A 24,499-nucleotide genomic window follows, 5' to 3' on the forward strand; every position below is an offset into this window, starting at 1 on the left:
ATCAAATTGTTTGGCTGAGGTGACCCACAAGGGGATGGGTAAATTGGGGTGCTTGATTGGGAAACATATTCTCTATTCTGTCCCTTCATTCTCTTTCTTACACAGTGATTGTATTAAAGTCCTTCCCATTAAATGTCTTATGCACTAGAGTATGTTTTGTTTTCATGAGGCAGATGGCAGAACCCATTTAGCGTGGGCAGGTTTGGGAGTCTTGGGTTCTCTCACCCTGCCTGGTAACAGAACCTCCTTTACTGTGGATATCACACTGTTACAGTCCTGCCCCTAGGCAAAAAAAAAAAAAAAAAAAAAGAAGATTTCTCAAAATACCGAAAATACACCTTCCATATGGTCAAGTATTCCATTCCTTGGTATATATCCAAAGGAGGTAAAAACACTAATTCCAAAGGATATGCGCCTCCTGTGCTTGTTGCAGCCTGAGCACAATAACCAACTATGGAAACACCTCAGTGCCCAATGACAGATGAGTGGGTTAAGAAGAGGTGGTAGACAGACACAATGGAATACTACTCAGCTGTGAAAAAGTTGAATTTGCAGCAACATTGACAGATGTGGAGGGGATTATGCTAAGTGAAATAAGTTAGAATGAGAAAGTCAACTACTGAGTGATGTCACTCATTAGTGGAATATAACGTAACCAAGCAGGGACAGATGAGACTAAACCAAAACATACTCTAGAAATATGAGGCTATGTGGGAGGGGAGGGTGAGGGTGTGATGTAGGAAACAAAGTGAGAAGAGGGCCCAGTGACGGTGGTGAGGACTGTGGGTGCCCTTAGGTGGGTGTGAAGTGGTAACAAACACTTGAAGAGGTATGATCCTGTGCCTCTGCACACATACAGTATGTAAACCTATGTTACCTCAGTAGAAATAATACAATCATGGCTGGGGGGAGAAACTATCTTGAGCAAAAGAAAAATTGTCTTTTCCATCCATCACTGACCTCAGGACATTGCCTTCGCCTCCTCACTGTCATGCAGGGTGAGGGCCTGGTTTCCCACAAGGGCAGAGGCAGGAGATGCAGGGACTCCTGGGGCTGCTCAGATCCGGCTGAGTAGAGACACTGCAGAGAGGGCGGCTCTGAGGAGACCAGAGACAGAGGGTCAGAGTAACCCCAGTGCTGAGTGAGGGTCTGGTTCTCTAGGGGAGGTGAGTGTGTGTGTGTGTATGTTTGTGTGTGTGTGTAACAGGAGAGACAGGGCACACACCATAAGAAAATAGGGGAGAATTATACATCAAGTCCCAGCATAAATAAATTCAAATCTCAGAGAGGGAGAATGTCAGCACAACACCTCAATCAGTACAGTTCCATGAAGAAGCTGTCTTTGAGCAGGACATGAAGAAGAACTGGCTCTCAGAATAGAAGGAAGTTTAGAAATATGTTGTGGTTGGACTGAGCTGAAGGAGCTGGGTAGGACCCACTTGAGACCCCTGCCAGGATGTGGTTGCACCTGACAGCTCCCTCCCCCTGCCCCCAATGTTCACTTCAAGCTCTTCTTCTTTGGGGTCACTGTAGAAAATACACAGGCCTCAGAGTCAGGGAGGTCTACCCTGGCACCCCCTGTTTCCCAGGGGTCACTGCCTCCGTGGGCTACAGCTACTTTCTCTCTAGACCAGAGCTGGAGGGAGTCACACAGTGTGTGTGCCCTGCTGGCCTGGCCCGGGGACAGGATTAGCCCATGTCACACCAGTTACTGAGCTGAGCCTTCATTTAAGGTGCAGGAAGGGAGGGAGAGATGGGGCAGGGTCCTTCAGCTCTTGGAAGATGTAATATTACCCCAGGGTAACCCTCCATGTGCAGTAGGAAAGGATCTCAGATAAACCCAGGCTGGTTCCCCACCTCCCTCCTCACTATAGTGTCAGGATGAATCTCCTTGTATTCATGGCCACACTGGAGAGGAGCACAGACAGATAAGCATTGTTACTGTGTTTGTTACCAGGATTGGAGGTAAGACTTTTTTTTAACTGTAAAAGTTCTTTTATTTTTATTTTTTAAATTAACTTATTTATATATATTTTACATCATTGTTCCTTTTTAAACAATGTTTGTTTTTTCCTCCTCAGGTGTAGTCCCCATAGAAGTTCCTCCACCAACGCAGCCGTGCACCATGCCCACAGCCCCCTGTGCGCCTCCCTCCCTCCTTCCCATCCCTCTCCCTCAGGCTCCCCTGCGGGATGTCTCTGGTTTATAATTGTCTGTTTTTTTGTTTTGCTTTGTTGTGCTTTATACTGTTATTATTTTCCCCCTACATCTTATTTGTTTCCCCTGTATTCCTCCTATATGTGAAACCATCTGTTGTTTTTCTTTTTCCTTCTGACTTATTTCACTGAGCATAATTCCTTCTAGCTCCTTCCACGTTGCTGCAAATGGGATGCGTTTGTCTTTTTTCATCACTGAGTAATATTCTATTGTTTAAGTATACCAAAACCTTTTGACTCATTTGTTGATTTGGGGGCATTGGGTTTGTTTCCATATCTTGGCTACTGTAAATATTGCTGAAATAAACATAGCAGTGCAGTTTTCCTTCTGAATTAGTGTTTTTGTGTCCTTTGAGTAGATTTCTAGGAATGGAATTGCTGGATCATTAGGTAGATCCATTTGTAGTAATTTGAGGGTCCTCCTCACAGCTCTGAATAATGGTTGGACCAGTTTGCATTCCCACCAGCCATGCAGGAGAGTTCCTTTTTCTCCACATTCTCTCCAGCATTTGATGTTTCTGTTTTTTTCATTTTTAATGTGGGCATTCTCACTGGACTGAAGTGTACCCCATCTTCTTGATCCATTCAAGATCCCTTGATTTAAAATATAATGAGAAACTACTTCATACCTGTGAGAATGGCCCATATCAAAAAGACCAGACCTAACAAGAGCTGGTAGGACATGGAGACAAGGGACAGTCCTGCACTATTTTGGGGAATATAGACTGGCTCATCCCTGATGGGAAACAGTATGCAGGTTTCTTAGAAAATTAACTGAGCATCTGCCATAGGACCCAGCAGTCCCATTCCAAGGTATCTACCCTGCCTCAGACGGCCCATGAGAAGTTCTCAGCTATGAACTGGATTTGAAGTCTAAATGAATTAGCAGCAGGGGGAGGCTGGGGAGAACCCTCTAGAGCGGCCCTGCCTCTCACTCTCCCAGCCTGAGCTCTTATTAAAGATATGAACAAAGGGATAAGGAAACAGCGTGCATTTGTGTTTATGCTTATACACATGAATAAGTTACTGCTGGAACAAGTTTTTCTAATTAGTAGGGATCATGCACACAAGTCAGCATGTCCTCAGGGAACAGGAGTTCATTTGGGGAAGAAGTTCTGTTTGCAGAATTTCTAACCTCCTGGCACCTCCTGTGCAGAGTAAGCAGGTGCTCTCAGGGACTCCAGCTTCCCTTAGGGCAGCAGGTGCCAGCACACCCGCAGAGGATGTTACACTACTTCAAAGGAAACCTGTACCCCCCGCCCCCCATCACTGCAACACTATTTATAGTAGCTGAGCTGTGTAAGGGGTTGTACATAGATAATAGAATACTACTCATCAAGAAACATAAACTCATGCCATTTGGGGCAACATGGATGGAGCTAATTGAAATAAGCCTAACGGAGAAAGACAAATGTATCACTTAGATATGGATATAGAGAAATTAAATAAAGGGCTAGATTAAGTCAAACTTAAAAGCTATCCTTGAGTCTCCCAGGTGGTACCTGACTGCTGACTGGGGCTGTGGACCAGCCCAGGCTTCTTGGCTCAGCAGTGCTGGGTGGACTGACCCTCTGTAGTTTGGCATCAAACTCATTTGACGACAAAGCCTGACTTCCGCTGACTGAGTCCCCCATAGTGTCTTGTAGCACCTGTACCACCACTGGGTCCCCAGTCTCTGCTGTTTGCTGGGTCTGAGATGGATCTTATACCTGATGCTGCAGGGTATTCTTTTGTTTTTTTTTTTAAGATTTATTTATTTATTTATTTATATAAGATCTGGGGTGTAGGCCAGAGGTGCAGAGGGTGAGAGGATTCACCAGAGACAGTGTGGGGAGCAGAACAGGCCGATCCACTGAAATCCACTGCTGAGGGGAGCGGTGGGTGAGACAGAAGAGGTCTGCTCTGCCATGCCTGGCAGGGGGTCAAACTCAGTCCCACACAGTGATAACACTGATATTTAACCCTGATGCCACCAGGGAGGCCCAGTTTTTAATTTATTTTTTACATCTTTTGATATTATTTAAAATAACAGAAGGGGGCCAGTTAGTGCTCCTGCTTCTCTGCTTTCATAATATACACACTCCATCCTGCCAGGGGCTCAGGTTGGGTTTACACGTGTGTTTGTCACCTTTGCTCAGTGTCCATCTCACCTGACAGTGCAAGCTCCACATCTCCAGGGTCCTCTCTCTGCTCTCCATTGTGTCTGCAGGGGAGGCAGCTTAGGGAGGCAGAAGCCAGCCAGGGAGAGGGATGTTGGGAAGTGATGAGGAGGCAAAGGCAGAGAACACTTGGGAGATGCTCCCTGGTTCCCTGAGAAAAGCATTTCTCGAAGTGTGGTTGTGGAATCCTTGAAGTCACCCAGAACTTGCCACAAGGTCCATGAGGTTAAAACTATTTTCAAAACATCGCTTAGACACCATTTGTATTTTCACTATTTTGACATCTGCTGAGGTAAAACTTAGTAAAAATGGAGCTTATATTACTAACTGTAGTAGTAGTTATTCTTCACCACTTCTTACCTCAGAAACACAACTCCAAGCCAGTTTCATTTCAAAGTGTCTTGGCTGAAACATTGAAAATTATCTTCATTATTTTATTATCCTCAAATGCACATTTTACAGCACCTGATGTGATAACACGCAAGTGCACACAGAGCACTTCTGCTGCGTTCTCAACTACCATGTGCCAAGGAACATATTTGCAATACCATCTTCACATGAAGGGCTGAATGACAAAAACTGTGGCTATTTGATTTGGTTAATTAGCAGACATCGTCCTGAAAATGAGTGTGTGCTCCTTTAAGAAAATCAACTGACAAATGATAACTGACAGTAACTTCGCCTTGACAAAATGTAAGTGCTCAGAAAAAAACAGAATACGGAAAATTGTGTCCCATCACTAACTTGACAATTTCCAGTACTACTTTTACTTTTGGGATTTGTGGTGAAAAATAAAATGACTTTTTAAAAATAATTTGATTCCAGTGTAAAGAACACTGAAGAGCTTTATAACTTAGTGAAACAATATATTACTTAAAAAAAAATCACACATTAGGGCCTCCCCTGATGGCACAGAGGTTGAGTGCTGGGCTGCGAAGCTGCCCACAGCCTCTGCAGCACTGGTTCATCCCCCTCCGCCACCGAGGTGCGCAGCTCAACCGCTGCGCCACCGGGGAGGCCCAAGTTATTTTTCTTAAGAACATTTCTATTGGGCCTCCCCGGTGGCGCAGCGGTTGAGCACTGGGTTGCGAAGTTGCGCGCAGCTTCTGCAGCACCGGTTCGATCCCCGGCTGCTCCCCGGCCACCTGAGGAGGGTCCCACATGGCACGCAGACCTCTCCTGCCGCCCGCTGCTCCCCTTAGCAGTGTACTTCAGTCTGCCTGCTCTGCTCCCTGCTCTGGCTCTGGTGAATTCTCTCACCCTCCCGCGCTTCTGACTGTACCCAGTGCTTGTATAAATAAATAAATAAATCTTAAAAAAAAAGAACACTTCTATTAACATGCATTGGATTATTACTATTATTCTAAATAAATAGCTACATGATTAAACTCAGCTTTATTCCAAGTGTGGTAAATATGGGGAGCGATACCTCCTAAACAAGATTACACTTGGCGTCCTCCCTAATTTGTGAGACTGGATGCAGATCCCGGAAGGAAAATGACTGAGAATCGCAGACCCAGCGCTTGGGTCATGGAGACAGGGTGAGGAAGCTTTGGGTGAGGAAATGAGGGGGCAGAGCAAAGCTCCAGGACCCTTAGTCTGGTTCTCATAGTTCCAGGCCCCAGGGCTGTGTCTGTTAGGGGGAAAAGGATGCCCTAAAGCTAATTCCATACAGGCTTTGTGGACTCCACCCCCCACTCCAAATCCCATCACCACCAAAGGGAAGGTGGCTGGGACCTGAGGGTGGGGTTAAGCAGCCAGGTTGGTATAAAGCTAGACACATGGGCTTTGGAGGGGATCCCCATTTTGGCGCTCCGCCAGCTCGCAGCGTCCAGCCAGCTCTGAGAGTGCCTTTGGGTTTCCAGGTCGGCGGATCGGGTAGGACACATTAAAGACTTTATTTCCCTATTTTCTCCCTGAGTTGTACATTTCCTTAATTCCCTTTCCCTTGTAAATAAACCTTTTATTAACCTTTTGTGTGTGCCTGTAGTGGAGTATTAATAAGTCCCTTTTAAGCGCCCGGGTGAGGACCCACAACCAGGCAACCCGTTTTATATCGGGGCTGCCCTGTAACATGTCTAGGGCAGGAAGGTTACTGTTGGGGATACCCCACTGCCCCCTTAGCCTCACTTCTGTCTCCACCACCTGTGCTGGGCCCTGGACACTTGTGACTCCTCCCCAGTTCTCAGGCCCCAGTGCCTGGAGGTTCCCAGAGAACCAGTCAGCATCACTGCCTGCCCAGGTAAGTCTCCACCCACCAGCCTAGAGTCAGAGGCTCCCCAGACCCCAGCAGTGCTGGTCATGGGGCCCTCAACCCTCCTCCTGCTGCTTCTCTCCAGGGCTCTGGCCCAGACAGACACCTGGGCTGGTGAGAGCAGGGTGGAGGGAAAAGGCTTCTGCAGCGGAAACTGCTGCCTTAGGCCCCTCTGTCACCCCGTGGCGCCCCTCAGTCCTGGTCCCTTTCTGACCCCCCACCCTGCCTCCTCCTTTTGTGCCCCCGAGTCTTGCCCCTTCTGGACCCGCTGCCCATTTTCAGTCTCTGGAGCTCCCTCCCTCCTTGACACTTTTGATACCGGAATTGTCAGGCCTAGTCTCCCAGCCAGGAATGGATCCCAGGCTGCAGGGCAGCGCTGAGTCCCAGCCACCAGATCACCACGGGTTGGTGTCTCAGGAAGCCGCAGCAGGAACTTTGCAGACGCTCAGGCAAGCAAGCGAGAAGAGGCAGGTTTGTTTAGAGAAAGAAAAAGTTTATTGAGGAGAAAAAGAGCAGAAATAAAGTGGGACTCCCAGGCCAGGAAACCAGGCCTGGGAGGGGCAAGGAAGCCAAAGTGGAGTCCTGTCTCAGGGAATATAGACCTTCTTTCCCTCATTATTCTAAAGCTCCACCAGTCTCTCTGTGATTGGTTAGTTCTCGGCTGTCTCACTTAATTTGCTACTGAGTGGGGGATCGTCACATCCCTTATCTAACAGCTTTCTCTTTCCCCATTTGTTGCATCTTTATCTTTATGGCCCAGTCCTCTGGATGGGCATCCCTGCACTGAAGTTAAACAGCTGCCCTTCTAAGGTGTCCATAAATTAAACCACTCTCCATTTCTCCAATCTCCGCCTCCCTTTACCACCTGAAGGAAACCAGGACCAGCGTTAACAATGTTGTCCTTGATCCTGGGATGTTTGTTTTCCCTAGTGGAATTGGTTATACTCCTCTTGCTGCCCTTATCTCTGAAGCCTTCCTCAATTCTCCGAGGTCCCCTCCTGCAGTGTCCCCCTGTGTCTTATTTTCTTCCCCTGCCCCACCTCCCTGGGACTCAGGACCTGCTCCAGGAGGAGGGTCCACCCGGCTTTCACCCCTCCCCGCCCCAAGACTCCCGCTCTCTGAGGCTTTTAGAAACCGCTGTGTCCCGCCTGGCCTTGGGGAGCCCCGGTGCATCGCGGGGGGCCACGTGGACAACACGCATTTCGGGGGTTCGACAGAGACTCCCGGGCCAGAGCGCGGAGCCGCGGGCGGGGCGGGAGGTCGGGCGAGACGCGGCTCCGCAGACACTGGGCGCGGAGGCTCCAAGCGCTCCTGGAGGCCCCGCGCGGCCGCCACAGCCAGAGCCGGGCCGGGGAGCAGCACAGCACGGGCCGGGGCGGGTCACCGCTCCCGCCCCACCCCCCGCCCGTGTCTCGGGGCCCCGTGACCCCCGAGGCCGTGGCCCCTGCCCGGCCCCTTGACCAGGGAGGAGCCCGCGGGACTTTCACCCGCGAGATTTTAAGTTTACATTTTTTCTGCGCTGGAAGTAGGGGTGCGGGTGGGGTGACCAGGGGACTGACCTCAGGGCCGGGCTCAGGGTCTCCCACGATCCAGAGGACTCTCGGCTGCGCCGCGGGGCCCGACGGCGCCTCCCCCGCGGGCACGACCAGCTCCCCACGACGGCGCCGGGGACGCGCCCTGGGCGGGGACCTGCGCGCCTGGACCCGGCGGGCCCGCGGCTCAGCTCCCCGGCGCGAGGGGGAGGGGGAAGGTCGGGCAGAGCAGGACGGGAGCAGCCTGGGGGGCGGGTGCGTGGAGGGGCCCCCAGACTCCTGGGGATGGGGAAGGAGGCGCCGCAGCTCAGGCGCCGCAGCTCAGATGGGGAAGGAGGCGCCGCAGCTCCATTCCTGGCTGGGAGACTAGGCCGCCCCTCTGAGAGGGCTGCGGGGCTTTGATCTCCCTGAGGCGCGCACCCCGCAGGGAAATGGAATCATGGTGAGGAAGCGCCCCCTTCTGGCCAGAGAGGGAGCTGTCGGCCACGTTTTCCAGCTCTGGGAGGGAGACTGGCCCAGAGGCTCCTACTTTTTCTGAAGGACAGTTAAGGAATCCAGTTTCTCCTGAGAAAGAGGGGAGACCACCCCTGAAATCACCCTTCGCAGGATCTTTTTGACCAGCAGCCATCGTAGGAACAGAGTTTCTCTCTCGAGATCTTGTTTTTTGGTCAGAGAGCATTTTTGGAGATGTCACTCCTGCCTGTCTGTGTCATCACCCTCCACCCAAGTCAGCAACAAAATGCTCAGAGAGCTGCATCCCTCCCTGGGCTCTCACCTGCTATCCCAGACTCCCAGACCAGGCTGGTTTCTGGGATTTGTGCTCCTCCCTCCAAGCACACTGTTCTGTCCACTGCAGGATGGTCACATGAGGCTGCTTCAGTGTCCATGGAGGAAACACAAAGCATGAAATTTCCGATTCTTCCTACTGAGGCCCCCAATCGCCATATGTGACCCATCACCCCATCTCTGAGCATGAGGTCACCCTGAGGTGCTGGGCCCTGGGCTTCTACCCTGCGGACATCACCCTGATCTGGCAGCGAGATGGGGAGGACCTGGCCCAGGAAACGAAGCTGGTGAACACCAGGCCCAGGGGCGGAGGGGGGATGGAAACTTCCAGAAGTGGGCAGCTATAGAGGTGCCTTCTGGAGAGGAGAAGAGATACACGTGCCATGTGCAGCATGAGGGGCTGATTGCACCCCGAGTCCTGAGATGGGGTATTGAGGGGGATGTGGGCACAGAGGCTGACTCAGGTGTATCAGAAGCCCTTCTCAAGACCTTCAGAAGATCAGACTGAGGCCTCAGGTTCAGGGTCTGACCTTCCCTTCCCTTCCAGTGCCACCTCCTCAGTTCTCCATCCTTGCTGTGGTCCTCATTTCCGGCTCTGTTTTCTTTGTCGGTGTGCTCATTGGACACAAGGTGGCTTCATGTGTGAGGGGGTAGAAGAAGCGCTCAGGTAGGGAAGGGAGTGGGGGATCTTGTCCACTGGGGGCTTTCATGTCCCAGGGAGAACTTGCCCTGCCTGGTTAATGGGAAGTACCATCCACACACACGGGTGTTGCCCAGAGGGCATTTGGTCCAGTCCCACTCACCTCCTTTCTTGATTTTTCCCAGTCCTGACCTGGGTCTTTACTCACAGTTCTGGAAACTTCCCTGTTCTGCAGGATTAAAAGATTCCATTAGGTCTTCTGACCTGGCTGCTCCCTGGTCTCACATGATGCTTCTTCCCATGGGAGGACAAGGGGGAAACTACACTCAGGTTGCAAGTAAGTGTGTTCAAGGGTTGGATCTGAGCCCCTGGGGACAATGAAGATGGAGCCCATGGGGGAGTCACTCTCATCAGTTCCTCCTGTGGTCTCAACTCTGACCAAGTTTTGTTGTGTTTTCCCCCAAGCAGCCACAGTCCCAGTGCTCTGAAGTGTATCCCTATAGGTGAGACCCTTGAGGCCTGCCGTGGGGGTGGGGTTTGAGGCAGAGAGCCTGGGTCTAGGTGATGGGGATGCTTTCAGGAAGACATCTTGAGAATGCAGTGGACCATTATATTGTTAAAACTCAGGTAATTCACCTGAATTTCTTCACGATTATTTTTTTTCACAGTGAGAGACAGCCTTGTGTTGGCCTGAGTGTTACAGGATTTCTTTTTGCCCACATTTTCTGGCTTTATGATCTCCTGGTTTAAACCTTCACACCTGCGAGAACGGCCCATATCCAAAAGACCAGAAACTCAAGTGTTGGCAAGGATGTGGAAAAAAGGGGACAGTCCTGCATTGTTTTTGGATAAAGACTGAGCCAGCCCTTCTGGAAACAGTATTGAGGTTTCTTAAAAGAGTAAATGTGGTTCTGCCATTGGACCCAGCAATTCTACACTGAGGATCTCCTCACAGAGGATAAACGCTCTCCTGTGAAGGGACCTGCACTCCCGTCACCACTGCAGCACTATTTACAGTAGCCAACCTATGGACACCACCCGAATGCCCCAGACAGGTGACAAATGAAGAAGAAGCTGGGATTACACGTATACATATATGTACATATACAGGTGACTCCAAAGGAGATGAATGTTGGGGACTGGGGAAGGGAACTGTCAGGGATGAAGATGACACCACATCCTAGCAGAGGCCAGGGCGGAGGGAGGGGTCCTGTCCAGCTCCTCACACCTCAAGCCAACCATGAGATATTTCTAAATCTCCTCCTCTTCTTCAGGTCCAATGCTTTTTAAGTCCTGCTTAGAAGCTGCTTCTTCACAAAACCGAATTTAATGAGATGTTGTATTGATGCTCTTTACTCTGTGAGATTGAATTCATTTATTCTGGGGCTTGATGTTAATTGTTTTTACATCATCTTGTGTTGTGCATCCTGACATTGTTGTTACACACACACACACACACACACACTCCCATCTCCTTGGAAACCAGATCCTCACTCAGCACTGGGGTTACTCTGACCCTCTGTCTCTGGTCCCCTCAGAGCCGCCCTCTCTGCAGTGTCTCTACTCAGCGGGGTCTGAGCAGCCCCAGGAGTCCCTGCACCTCCTGCCTCTGTCCTTGTGGGAAACCAGCCCCTCACCCTGCATGACAGTGAGGAGGCGAAGGCAAAGTCCTGAGATCAGTGATGGATGGAGGAGACAATTTACTTTATTCTCTTCTTCCCTCCCCATTGTATTATTCAATTGAGGTAACACTGGTTTACACACTGTATGTGTTCAGAGGCACAGGGTTACACCTCTTCAGATGTTTGTTACCGCATCACACCCACCCTAAGGGCACCCACATTCTTCACTACAGTCCATTGGGCTCTTTTCCTACTTTGTTTCCTGCTCTTACCCCCAGCCCATAGCTTCAATTCTGCAGTCATATATATAGACTATGTTTTGGTTTAGTCTGTCCCTGTTTTGTTTCTTTATATTCCAAATATGAATGAAATCATCCAGTATTTAACTTTCTCCTTCAAACTTATTTCACATAGCATAATTCCATCCACATCTACCCACGTTGTTGCAAATTCAATATTTCAACTTTTTCACAGCCGAATAGTATTCCATTGTATATATAGCTTGTGTTCTTTATCCCCTCATCTGCCATTGGGCATTTAGGTTGTCTCCATAGCTTGGTTATGGTAGACAGCGCTGCAGTGACCATAGGAGGTGCATATTCCTTGGAATTAAGTGTTTTTGCCTTCTTTGGATAAATACCACGGAATGGGATGCTTGACCATGGGACAGGTCTATTTTGAGGAACCTTAATATTTTTTTCCATAGGGGCAGGACCAATGTGCTATCCATAGAAAAGAGAGGTTCCAGGTTACCGCCCTGCCCAAGGAAATATAGAGCTGAGCAGGGATGAGAAGCTAAGGAAGAGGAAGAAGACGTGGAGTAAGATGAGGAAAGAAGACTGGAGGAGGCACATGGAGAAGAGAGACATGTGAAGAAGAAGCCAGGCTTCCTCCTTAGACTTGGACTTGTTCCAGGGAGTTGGGGACATGGAAAGAGACACGTGAAAGAGACACATGAAAGAGACAAAGACGTGGGTGAGGGACCCATGGGGAGGCTGACAATGGCAGCTGTTATCTTGATGTGGATTTTGATTTTGCTCTTATCCTTCCAGACTTTCCTGGCCCCTCCTGCACCTTTCCCATGGGTCTCTACCAGTAGGTGCCTTAGATTTGTGGCAGGCCTTCAGGCCTCAGCTGGGCGTTTACCCATGAGGGGTGGGTGACTTTAGGTGCTTCACGTGGGAAATTTTCTAACTATATTCTTTCTCTTTTCTCTCTCTATTGCACACTGATTCTCTATTATATACTAACTGTATTAAAGTTCTTTTCTATTGAAGGTCTTATGCTTTAGAGTATGTTTTGTCTTTACAGCTGATGGGCAATCCCACGTAGACTGTACAGTTTTGAGGGCCCAGGGAACCCCTCATTCTGCCCACTAACAGGACCAGACATCATTCCCACCCAACATGTGCCAGAGTTCCTTTTCCTCCACACCCTTCAATGGGTCATTCTCACAGATGTGAGGTGGTAACTCATTGTGGTTTTAATTGACATTTTCCTGACAGCACATGACAAACATTTATCCATGTACCTATTGGCCACATGTGTGTCTTCTTTAGAAAAGTACCTATTTAGCTCCTCTGTCCCTGTTTTGAGTTGTTTTCTTGGAGTTGTTTTTTTTTTTTAAGATTTATTTATTTATACAAGCATTGGGTACAGTCAGAAGCTCGGGAGGGTGAGAGAATTCACCAGAGCCAGAGTGGAGAGCAGAACAGGCAGAAGGACTGAAGTACACTGCTGAGGGGAGCCGTGGGCGGCAGGAGAGGTCTGCGTGCCATGTGGGACCCTCCTCCGGTGGCCGGGGAGCAGCCGGGGATTGAACCAGCGCCGCAGAGGCTGCGGGCAGCTTCGCAACCCAACGCTCAACCTCTGCGCCACCGGGGAGCCCTGTTTTGGGGTTCTTTGTAGATTTTGGATATTATCTCCTTGTTGGATTGATGATGTACAAATAGTTTCTCCAATTCAATATTCTCTTTTCATTTTAACGATAGTTTCCTTCACTATGTAGAAGCTTTTTAGTCTGATGTGATTCCCCTGGTTTCTTCTGCTTTTGCTTCCTTGGAGCACAGAAGACACTATGGGCAGTGAAAATACTCTGCATGATATTCTCATGATGGACACAGGTCATTATACATTTGCCCAACACTCCAAGAATGGACAACACCAGAGTGAACCCAAAGGGAAACCATGACTTTGCAACTATGATGTCCGGATCCATCACTTGTAACCCACGTGTCAGTCTGGTCTTAAGACGTGATTTGAACATGATGTGTGAAGAGTTTTATAAGTTGAGGAATGAAGTGTAATTTACTTTAGAAAGCATATTTCATGCTCAAACAAGGACATTTAAATAACACTCAAGGATATGCATTAAGTCATTCCACTCCACCCCCAACACCCCAGTCAGCCAGTATCTGCTCAAATCCAGTTAGCAATTTATCTTTTCTCTTTATATACATTATACATATACATATATATGTACCTATATACATATGCATATACATACATGTATACATATACATACATATATACCTACACACACACATATATATACATCTCCATGCTCCTGTCTGGGCAACAGTGTTTGTTTTCCCATCATAAAGGAGTTCAGGCCACAGAGTTGGGGGAAACATTTGCAAATCATGAATCTGATAAAGGACTTTATCTAGAAATAATGCCCAAAACTCAATGATCAGAAAGAAATAACCCAATTTTAATAAAGACAAAAATAGTGTAATAAATGAACAGCACCTCATCTGTAGAAATGTACAAAACTTCCATACAAACAGCAACTATAGTCATAGGAAAGTAAAAATATGAACAAATGTTCAATATCACAATTAAGAACAGTGACAACCAGGAGAGACTGAAAATGCAAACTCTGCACAATACCAGGTGCTGTCCAGGGTGTGAACAATAGGAGCCTCATCACATTCATCATTTTTTTTTATTTTTTATTTATATAAGAGCTGGGGTACAGGCCAGAGTCACAGAAGGGTGAGAGGGTTCACCAGAGACAGAGCAGGAAGCAGAACAGGCAGACGGACTGAAAGTGGAGCAGGGGAGAGACAGGAGAGGTCTGCCTCACCATGTGGGATTCTCCCTGACTGGCTGGTAATCGAACTGGTGCTGCAGTGGCTGCTGACAGCTTCACAGAGATGCGCTCAACCCGCTGCGCCACCGGGGAGGAGCCCTTATCACATTCATTTTAAAAGATGCTTTAGGGGCTGAGAGACACATCAGAGCCCTGGGCACTGTCACTGCCTGGTTGAGAACAAAATAGAACTTGGTCAGAGATGAGACCACAGGAGGGACTGATGAGGGTGACTCCCCCATGGGCTCCATCTACACTGTCCCCAGGGGCGCAGGGATCACACTGCTGATGCACACTTACCTGCAGCCTGAGTGTAGCTTCCTCCTTGTCCTTCTGTGGGAAGAAACATCATGTTAGACCAGGGAGCAGTCAGGTCAGAAGACCTAATGGAATCTTTTAATCCTGCAGAACAGGGAAGATTCCAGAACTGTGAGTAAAGATCCAGGTCAGGACTGGGAGAAATGAAGAAAGCTGGTGAGGGGGGACTGGACCAAATGCCCTCTGGGCAACACCCATGTGTGTGGATGGTACTTCCCATTAACCAGGCAGGGCGGTTTTCCCTGGGACTTGAAAGCTCTCAGTGGACAAGATGCCCCCACTCCCTTCCCTACCTGAGCACTTCTTCCTCCACATCACAGCTGCAGTCACCACAGCTCCAGTGAGCACAGCTCCAAGGAGAAACAGGCCAGCAATGATGGCCACGGTGGGGATGGAAAACTGAGAAGGGGGCACTGGAAAGGAAGGGAAGAGCATACCCTGAGCCCCAGACCTTATCCTGACCCTCTGAAGGGCTCCAGAAAGACTCCTGATGGCCCTGAGACTAGCCTCAGTGCCCACATCCTCCTCCTTACCCCATATCAGGACCTGGGGCTCCAGCAGGCCTTCATGCTGCACGTGGCACGTGTATCTCTGCTCCTCTCCAGAAGGCACCACCACAGCCGCCCACTTCTGGAAGGTTCCGTCTCCCCCAGGCCTGGTCTCCACCAGCTCCATCTCCTGGGTGAGGTCCTCCCCATCTCGCTGCCAGGTCAGGGTGATGTCCGCAGGGTAGAAACCCAGGGCCCAGCACCTCAGGGTGACCTCATGCTCAGAGGTGGGGTGGTGGGTCACATGTGTCCTTGGGGGATCTGAGGTGGTAAATCAGAAAATTCACTTTGTGTTTCCTGCATGGACACTGAGGAATCCTCATGAGACCATCCTCACAATGGACAAGACAACTGGTGTGGCAGGAAGAAGCATAAAATGTAAAAAATAGGCCAGTCTGGGGGAATTTGTGAGATTCTCCTATTCCTTAGAAAGTTCTAGAATGAGGAAGGAAACCCAGGGTAGGATGAAGCAGAGGGAGTGGAACACAGACTTTTTATTCCTGACCTGGGTGGAAGGTGAATGACACAGAAAAAGCAGGAATCACATAACTGACAATGTTCTCAGACCAGAAACAAGACTGAGAGAGAAACTCGTGGTTCTCAAACAGGCCCCTGGTCAAAAGGACCCGGTGACGTGTGATGTCAGGGACTGTCTGTCTTTCTCAGGAGAGACTGGATCCCTTCACTGTCCTTCAGGAGAACCAGGAGTCTCTGGGAGTCTCTCTAGCGCAGAACATGAAACCCAGGGGAGTCCCCCTCTTGGGACTAGAGAGAGGACTCATTTCCCGCAGTGACTCCAGGCAGGGGGGGACCGGGAGGCCTCCAGGCCCCTCTTACCCATGCGCTGAAGAGTCTCCTTCCCGTACTCCAGGAATCTGCGCAGCCACCACAAGTACCAGTCCTCCAAATTGTTCCTGAATTTCTCTGCCTCACCCTGCGCCTCCCATTGGCGCCGGGTGATCTGAGCGGCCGTGTCCACCGCGGTCCAGGAGCGCAGGTCCTCGTTCAGGGCCAGGTAATCGGCGCCGTTGTAGGCAAACTGACTGTACGCGCGGAGGAGGCGCCCCTCGGGCCCCACGTCGCAGCCAGACATCCACTGGAAGGTGTGAGACCCTGTCCCCGCCCGCGTCACCCCCCCGCACCCCCTCCCGCCGGGAATAAACTAAACAGAATGAAACGGGGTGAAAGTCCCCCGGGCTGTTCCCGGGCAGGTTGCAGAGAAGCCTGGAGGGGGAGACCCTGGGCGACCCCAGTCCGTGGGGATGGGGGTGCTGACCCGGCCCGGCCTCCCGCCAGCTCACCGGTCTCGCTCTGGTTGTAGAGGCCGCGCAGGGAGTCCAGGTGCGCTCGGGACCACAGTGCGCTGTGCCTTGCGATCTGCGACCTCCAGTCCCACACCTCCTGCCCCAGCTGCCCCGCCCAGGGCGCCTGCGGCTCCACTCTCTGGCCCGGAGAGTCGCTGTCGAACAGCCCGAACTGCGTGTCGTCCACGTAGCCCACGATGATGCACCGGGACTCCCCGAGGCCGGGCCGGGACATCGCGGTGGAGAAAAACCTCACGGAGTGGGGGCCTGGGGGCGGGAGGGGAGACCCGGGCTATTCTTCTCCCCTTCGCGGGCTCGAGTCCCAGGGGGCGCCCACGAGACAGAAAGTGGGTGAAAGACGAGTGAGAGTGAAAAGCGGCTGCGGGACGAAAATGGCCGGGACTCGGGGGGCCAGAGGAGGCTGGGGTCTCGGGGGACGGAAAGGGGCCAGGGCGGGGCGGGGCCGAGGTGGGGGGAAAACTAGGGCGGCGGCGAGGTCGCGTCTTTCCCACGCCCGCTTACGCCCTCGCTCCCGCCTCTGGGAGCGCCCTGTCCCCTCCCGACCCGCACTCACCCGCCCGGGTCTCCCTCGGGGCCGCGGCCCCCGCGAGCAGGAGCAGGAGGGCTGGGCCCCCCATCCCCCAGGACGCGCCTCCACCCGGGCTGGGGAGACGGAGTCCCGGCGGGCGGGCGAGGGCTTTGGAACGGGAGCCGCGGGGCTGCTGATTGGCTGCTCTGGAGCCCTCCAGGCAATGGGGAGTGAGCCCTGGGGTGAGTCACCAGTATCCAGGCAGGAGGACCCGCCCAGGCTGTGAGCCCAGAAACGGAACCGAGGGGAGAGGGCGAATCCCCAGCAGTCACCTTCCAGCCCTGCACCCCGCGCTGGGGACTGAGACCCAGACAGCCACACCCCGAGACCGGGACTTTGCCGCCCCCTCCTCTTCTGCTCCGAGACCTTTGCCTCACCGTGTCCCTGAGTCCAGGCCCAGGGACTGGGTCCGCAAGTCTCAGACATTTTTCTTTCAGAAACTCTGTTCAGTCTCACAAATTATTACGGATCCCATGTATAATTTTGTTATGTGGGTTACAGCTTTAAATATTTACTTTACTAGAACAAAACCTTTTTAAAAGATGTTATTGCTTCTTTACTTTAGAATATAAATAACCTGGGGCCTCCCTGGTGGCGCAAGGGGTTAAGCATCAGCACTGTGAAGTGACCTGTAGCTGCAGCAGCACCAGTTCAATCCATGGCCAGGGAGCAACCCACATGGCCCAGCAGACCTCTCCTGCCTCACCTGCTGCTCCCCTCAGCAGTGGATTTCTGTAGATCTGCCTGTTCTGCTCCCCACTCTGTCTTTGGTGAATCCTCTCACCCACCAAACCTCTGGCCTACACCCCAGTTCTTGTATGCATAAATAAATAAATCTTTTTTTAAAAAGAATATTAATAGCCTATGGTATGCTAATGATGGAGTTTTTGGAGTCAGTGGGTTTGGAGTGTGGAGTCCTTGGGTTCACTCTGGGAAAGGTTTCACCAGAGTTCCTGTTTCAGCGACACACGAAGAATTCCCCAGGCGAGTTCCTCCACAAGACAGAGACATTAGTTATATTTAAAAAACAGATTTACTAGACAAGGAACAAAAGAGTAAAGGACACTTGCATAGACACAAACGGGCAGGAAGAGCTGACCCCCCCACCCCACCCCAGAGGGACAGGTTTGCTGAGAGAGGCCTGCATGGCTACAGGTGGATGGCCTTGAGGAGAGCTGCTTCCACTGAGGGAGGTCAATGAAGAGAAGTGCAGGCATGATGCAAGTCATGGCCAGGCAGGAGGCTGCTGCCCTGCAGAGAAGAGAATTGGTGAAAAGATGCACCTGCAGAGTCACAGGTGGGCAGAGGGATTGCTGCCCCCAGCCTGTGCAGAGACTGCACTGACATAGTCTTTTTCTGTTTGGAAGGGGTCACTCCTTGTGAGCCTTCTGGTTAGTTGTTGATGTTGGATAACTATGCAGAATCTGAGAGGGACAGGAGAGTCTACAATGGGCTCAATCTCCATATCTTTACCCTTGGGCCTGTGCTCTACACAGCAGTCTGATACCCACTTGGATTTTCTGCTTTGTAATCTAGGCTTTGGAGCCTAAGGATCTTGGTTTCTAGATCTGTATCAATGGCTGTGTTAATCCCTTCTACCCGCTGCTCCTTGTGTGGGCCAGATTTCTGGTCTTGGGGCATCTCCTTTCCAGTCTTTTTCTGTTGCTCTCCTCCATCTTTCACTAACTTGACAACTTCCAGTACTACTTTTACTTTTGGGATTTGTGGTGAAAAATAAAGTGAAAATTTCTTTTTAATAATTTGATTCCAGTGTAAAGAATACTGAAGATCTTTATAACTTAGTGGAATAATATATTACTTTTAAAAAATCACACATTAGCACAAGACCCAACCAGTATGCAAGAAAGTGATGAGAACATATATTATTGAGCAAATGAATATAATAAAGATTCCAGCAGAATTTCCAGTCTTGCTGCAATTGTAACAGGGTGCTGCCCAGGGAAAGGGGAAGTTTCAGGTTCTCTTGCCCCACTCAAAAGAGGGTGGAGCTAAAGAGAAGAGAAGAAGCTGCAGAGGAGACTGAGGAAGGAAGGAAGCAGGATGGAGCCATAAGAAGACCTGGAGGAGGCACATGGAACAGAGAGACACGTGAAGAAACTATGCTTACCTTTTGGTGCTGAAACTGATGTGGGTGAGAGACCCGTGGAGAGGTGACAATGGCAGCTTTTATCTTGATTTTGAATTTGCTCTTTTCCTCCCAATCTTGTCCAGTTATTTCTGATCCTTTTCTGTGGGTCCCCACTAAAAGATGCTTTAGATTTGTGGCAGGCTTTTGGGCCTTGCTCTGGCCCGAAAGACCATTCGGGTGGTCTTTTACCCACAAGGGGATGGGTAACAAGGGTGCTTGATTTAGAAACTATATTCTTTGTCTTTTCTGTATTGTTTACTAATTGTGTTCAAGTTCCTTCCCATTACGGTCTTACATGTTTTGTGTGGATGCAGTGGATGGCAGAGCCTATTTAGAGCAGGCAGGTTTGCGGGGTCTGGGGTGCTCCTCTCCTTGTCCTGTAACACAATGAACACTCCCATGCAGGCATAATTAACAAGTTTGCTTACTCACAGCTCTTTCCCTTTTAAGATGCATGGCCAGGGCCTCAGCACTCTTATCTACAAGGCTGGGCAGTCAACCCGCTGGCCTCTCTCTTAAAGGGCATCCCCAAATGCCTGCATCTTCACCCCCTTGCCGGGCCTCCCTTGTTGGAGGACTTTGCAGCAAATGGTTGTGCCTGCTGAAAATTATGCTATTGATGGAGGACAGGAATGAAAAAAAATAAATAAATAAACTGAAAAAGGAAGCACCACACTACCAGAAACGTGGCTCTCACAAGAAGATGGGGGTAGAAGAGATTAGCATAACCGTCAACACAGTTATGGAAACTAGGATCCTTAGGCACAGACTCCACCTTGTGAAAACTAAGATCTTCAGGCACCAATGCCTGGATACATAACATCCAAGCAGGTATCAGAGCACACATCCACAGGTAAAGATGTGGAGATTGAGCCCATGGTGGAATCTGCTGTCCCTTTCAGATTCTGCTTAGTTATCCAAAATCAGCCACTAATCCTAAATCTCACAAGGAGCGGCCCCTCCCAAACAGCAGAGGACTATATCAGTGCAGTCTCTGCACAGGCTCAGGGCAGCAAGCCCACTGCCCACCTGTGTCTATGCAGATGCCTCTTTTTACCAACCCTCTCCCTCCGCAGGACAGCAGCTTCCTGCCTGCCTGCCCGTGACCTGCACCCTGCCTGGACTTCTCTGCACTGACCTCCTTCAGCGAAGGCCGCTCTCCTCAAGACTGCCCGCCTGCAACCACGCAGGCCTCTCTCAGAAAACCTGTCCCTTTCGGGGCAGCTATTCCTGTCCGCTTGTGTCTATGCAAGTGTCTTTTACTCTTCTGTCCCTTTCCCTAATAAACCTGTCCTTTAAATATAACTAGTGTCTTTGTCTCGTGGAGAAACTCGCTGGGGACCTCACCACGTGTCGCTGAAAGGGGAGCTCTGGTGAAACCTTTCCCAGAGTGACCCCAAGGACCCTGTACTCCAAACCCACAGACTTCACAAAAACCACGTCACTATCAATGTAACAGATATGGACACAGTTGTGTATAAAAGGAACCCTTGGTCTTTAAACTGGTGCTCTGACTTAGGGGGCTACCCAGGTCTGGGACCTCATGCATGAATAATAAAGCTTCTGACCTCACCATTATGAAGTACCCCTTGTTCTTCCTCTGCCTGGGGAAAAGGCCAGAATTTATTTCTACAACAAGAGGACTATGGAAATGTAACAGAATAAGAAATATTCAATGATATTATTTCAGGTTTCACTTTGCAATTAACCTTGGAGAAAATACCAAACTGTAAAGTTAAAACTGTATAGTTTTAATGTAGTATGAAAGTGGGATATTACAAATTGTCTGAAAACACTACTTCAACATATTTGTGTAAGGCAGTGTCTGCATAGTTATAGTAAGGCAGTGTGTATTTTTTCATAGACTTCAACCAGAACAACAGACTAAACGGAGACGAAAATATGAAGAAAATCCAAAGGTCTTCTAATGAGACAGACAAGAAAGACAATTGCAAAAATGTAAAAGATCCACTCTTCTCATTGGCCTGATTATTTTCAGAAATGTTATTTTTGTTAAGAATACTTTCTCGGGCCTCCCTGGTGGTGCAGCAGTTGAGCGCTGCGTTGCGAAGCTGCCCGCAGTCTCTGCAGCGCTGGTTCAATCCCTGGCTGACTGGTGAGTGTCCCACATGGCATGCAGACCTCTCCTGCCGCCCGCTGCTCCCCTCAGCAGTGTACTTCGGTCCTTCTGCCTGTTCTGTTCCCTGCTCCGGCTCTGGTGAATTCTCTCACCCTCATGCGCTTCTGACTGGATCCAGTGCTTGTATAAATAAATAAATAATTTTTTTTTTTTTTAGAAGAATACTTTCTCATTTAAAGAAAGTTTGCTGAATAAATGGTGCTGGGAAAACTGGGTCGCTACATGCAAAAGAACGAAGCTTGACTACTACCTCACACCATGCACAAAAACCAATTCAAAATGGATTAAAGAACTAGACATAAGACCTGAAACCATAAAACATATAGAAGGAAATATACACAAAACATTACATGACACGCACCTCAAAGACATCTTTACAGACACATCACCCAAAGCAGTGATAGTGAAGGCAAAGATAAACAGCTGGGACTACATCAAATTAAAGAGCTTCTGCACAGCAAAAGAGACAATAACAAAAACAAAGAGAAACCCCACCAACTGGGAGAACATTTTTGCACCCAACACTAATGATAAAGGACTGATCACAAAAATCTACAAAGAGCTGATGAGACTCAACAAAAACAAAGAAAATAATCCAGTCAAAAAATGGGCAGAAGAGATAAAAAGAAACTTCTCCAAAGAGGAAATGCAAATGGCCAACAGGCATATGAAAAAATGTTCAACATCACTTGTAATCAGGGAAATGCAAATCAAAACTACAATGAGATACCACCTTACACCAGTGAGAATGGCACATATTAAAAAAACTAGCAACAACAAATGTTGGCGAGGATGTGGAGAAAAAGGAACTCTTCTGCACTGCTGGTGGGAGTGTAAACTGGTCCAAGCACTATGAAGAGCTGTGTGGAGATTTCTTAACCTACTAAACACAGAGCTTCCATACGATCCAGCAATTCCACTCCGAGGTATTTACCCAAAGGACACAGAAACATTAATTCAAAAGGGCACCTGTACCCCTATGTTTATGGCAGCACTATTCCCAATAGCTAAGCTTTGGAAACAACCCAAATGCCCAAAATAGATGACTGGATCAAAAAGATGTGGAATATATACACAATGGATTACTACTCAGCAATCAAAAAAGATAAACTCATGCAATTTGCAGCAACGTGGATGGAGCTGGAAGGGATCATGCTCAGCGAAATAAGCCAGAAAGAAAAAGAAAAATACCATATGGTCTCACTCATAGCAGGAATTTAGAAAACCTAAATAAGAGACCAGGATAAAGACTAATTGCAATAAAGTAAAAAATCAAAATCAACAAGCAACTATAGACCAGAGACACACTACAGTGGGGGCGGGGGGAGAAGAAGAGGGATTACGGTCAGAAAAAGGGCTGGGAATTGTGTGGGGAATATAACCAAAATGAAAATGCATACATTATGCAAAAATGAAAAATGATGTAAGAAGTGTATAAAATAAAGTAATTTATTAAAAAAAAGAATACTTTCTGTCCACATGCATTGGGTTATTCATATTATTCCAAATGAAATAGTTACATGATTAAACACAGCTTTATTCCCAGTGTGGTAATATGGGGAGCGATATCTCATACACAAAAGTATACTTGGTGTCCTCACTTATTTACTGGAAGGAAAATGACTGAGAATCGCAGACCCAGTGCTTGGGTCATGGAGACAGGGTGAGGAAGCTTTGGGTGAGGAGAGGAGGGGCCAGAGCAAAGCCCCAGGGCCCTAGTCTGGTTCTCATAGTTCCAGGCCCCAGGGCTGTCTCTAGGGCAGGAAGGTTACTGTTGGGGATACCCCACTGCCCCCCTTTGCTTCACTTCTGTTTCACCACCTGTGTTGGGCCCTGGACCCTTGTGAATGCTCATCCCCAGTTCTCATTCCCCAGTGCCTCGATGGTTCCCAGGGAAGCCAATCAGCATGGTCCCCAGGTAAGTTTTCACCCACCAGCCTAGAGTCAGAAGCTCCCCAGACCTCAGTAGTGCTGGTCATGGGGCCCCAACCCTTGTCCTGCTGCTTCTCTCCAGGGCTGTGGCCCAAACCTGGGCTGGTGAGAGCAGGGAGGAGGGAAAAGGCTTCTCTGATAGAGGATATTGCTTTAGGCTCCTCTGTCCTCCCATGGTTCCTCTCAATCCTAGTCCCTTTCTGTCCCCCCACCCTAGCGCCCTCTTCTGTCCCCCTGAGTCCCACTCCTTCTCCACCTGATGCCCCTTTTCAAGCTCTCGAGCCTCCTCCCTTCCTGAACACTTTCTCCCCTCATGCCCCATCTCCCTGGGACTCAGGACCAGTGCAGGAAGGAGGTTCAGCCTGACTTTCACCGTCCTGCCCCCAGGCTCCCACTCTTTAAGGCTTTTAGAAATAAAGACCTCCCAGCCCAGCCTCCAGGAGCCCTGGTACATCGCAGTGGGCTACATGGACCACGCACAGTTCAGGTGGTTTGACAGCAACTCTCTAGGTCAGTGCGGAGGTGCTGGAGCCCAGGGTGGAGCAGGTGGAGCAGGAGGACCTGAACAAGGAGAGAGAACCAAAGACAATAGGCACAGAGGTTCAAAGCTGCCCTAATGGCTCCTGGAGGACCTGCATGGCTGCTACAACCAGAGCTAGGACAGTGAACAATGCTTGCCCAGGGCCCGGTCACAGCTCCCATTCCCCAGACCTTTGCCCCTAGTCAGGGTTGCAGTGATTCCCAGAGGCTATGGCACCTGCCATAGTGGAGGAGGGAGTTTGGGTAAAGCACGAAATGAACAACCCAGAGGGCAGGTACTTGGAGTGGATCCCAAGTCTCCTGGAGATGGGGAAGGAGGCGCTGCAGCTCAGAGGTAAGAGGGGCTACAGGGCCTTTGATCTCCCTGAGGCTCACACCCCACAGGGAAAATGAATGGTCAGAAATCGCCCCCTTCTGGTCAAAGAGAGAACTGTCTCTCAAGTTTTCAAGCTCTGTATAGAGACTGGCCCAGAGGGTCCTATTGTTTCTGAAGGACAGTTAAGGAATCCAGTTTCTCCTGAGAAAGAGGGGAGACCATCCCTGAAATCGCCCTGCGCAGGACCCTTTTCACCAGCAGCCATCTTAGGAACAATGAGTTTCTCTTTTGAGATCTTGTTTTTTGGTCAGAGAGCATTTTTGGAGATCTCACTCCCACCTGTCTGTGTCATCACCCTCC

At 49.6% G+C, this 24,499-nt stretch overlaps 2 protein-coding genes across 2 annotated transcripts in view; both read right to left on the reverse strand.

Moving 5' to 3' along the window:
- LOC311167570 (saoe class I histocompatibility antigen, A alpha chain-like) overlaps positions 1–24,499 on the reverse strand; it is a gene marked incomplete at its 5' end in the record, with an annotated part of 516,604 nt that overhangs the window by 64,625 nt on the left and 427,480 nt on the right. The gene's annotated exons all lie outside the window — the stretch shown is intronic.
- Positions 13,850–20,089, reverse strand: LOC311167662 (patr class I histocompatibility antigen, A-126 alpha chain-like; the record flags this gene model as incomplete). Its single annotated transcript, XM_084228724.1, has 7 exons — positions 13,850–14,469; positions 14,600–14,636; positions 14,915–15,034; positions 15,155–15,430; positions 16,007–16,282; positions 16,471–16,740; positions 20,014–20,089. The coding sequence occupies 7 exons, from the start codon at positions 20,087–20,089 to the stop codon at positions 14,430–14,432; spliced, it is 1,095 nt and encodes a 364-aa protein (XP_084084850.1). The 3' UTR covers positions 13,850–14,429.

The sequence above is a fragment of the Talpa europaea genome (assembly GCF_964194135.1).
Source record: "Talpa europaea genome assembly, chromosome: 2".
NCBI classification, from domain to species: domain Eukaryota; kingdom Metazoa; phylum Chordata; class Mammalia; order Eulipotyphla; family Talpidae; genus Talpa; species Talpa europaea.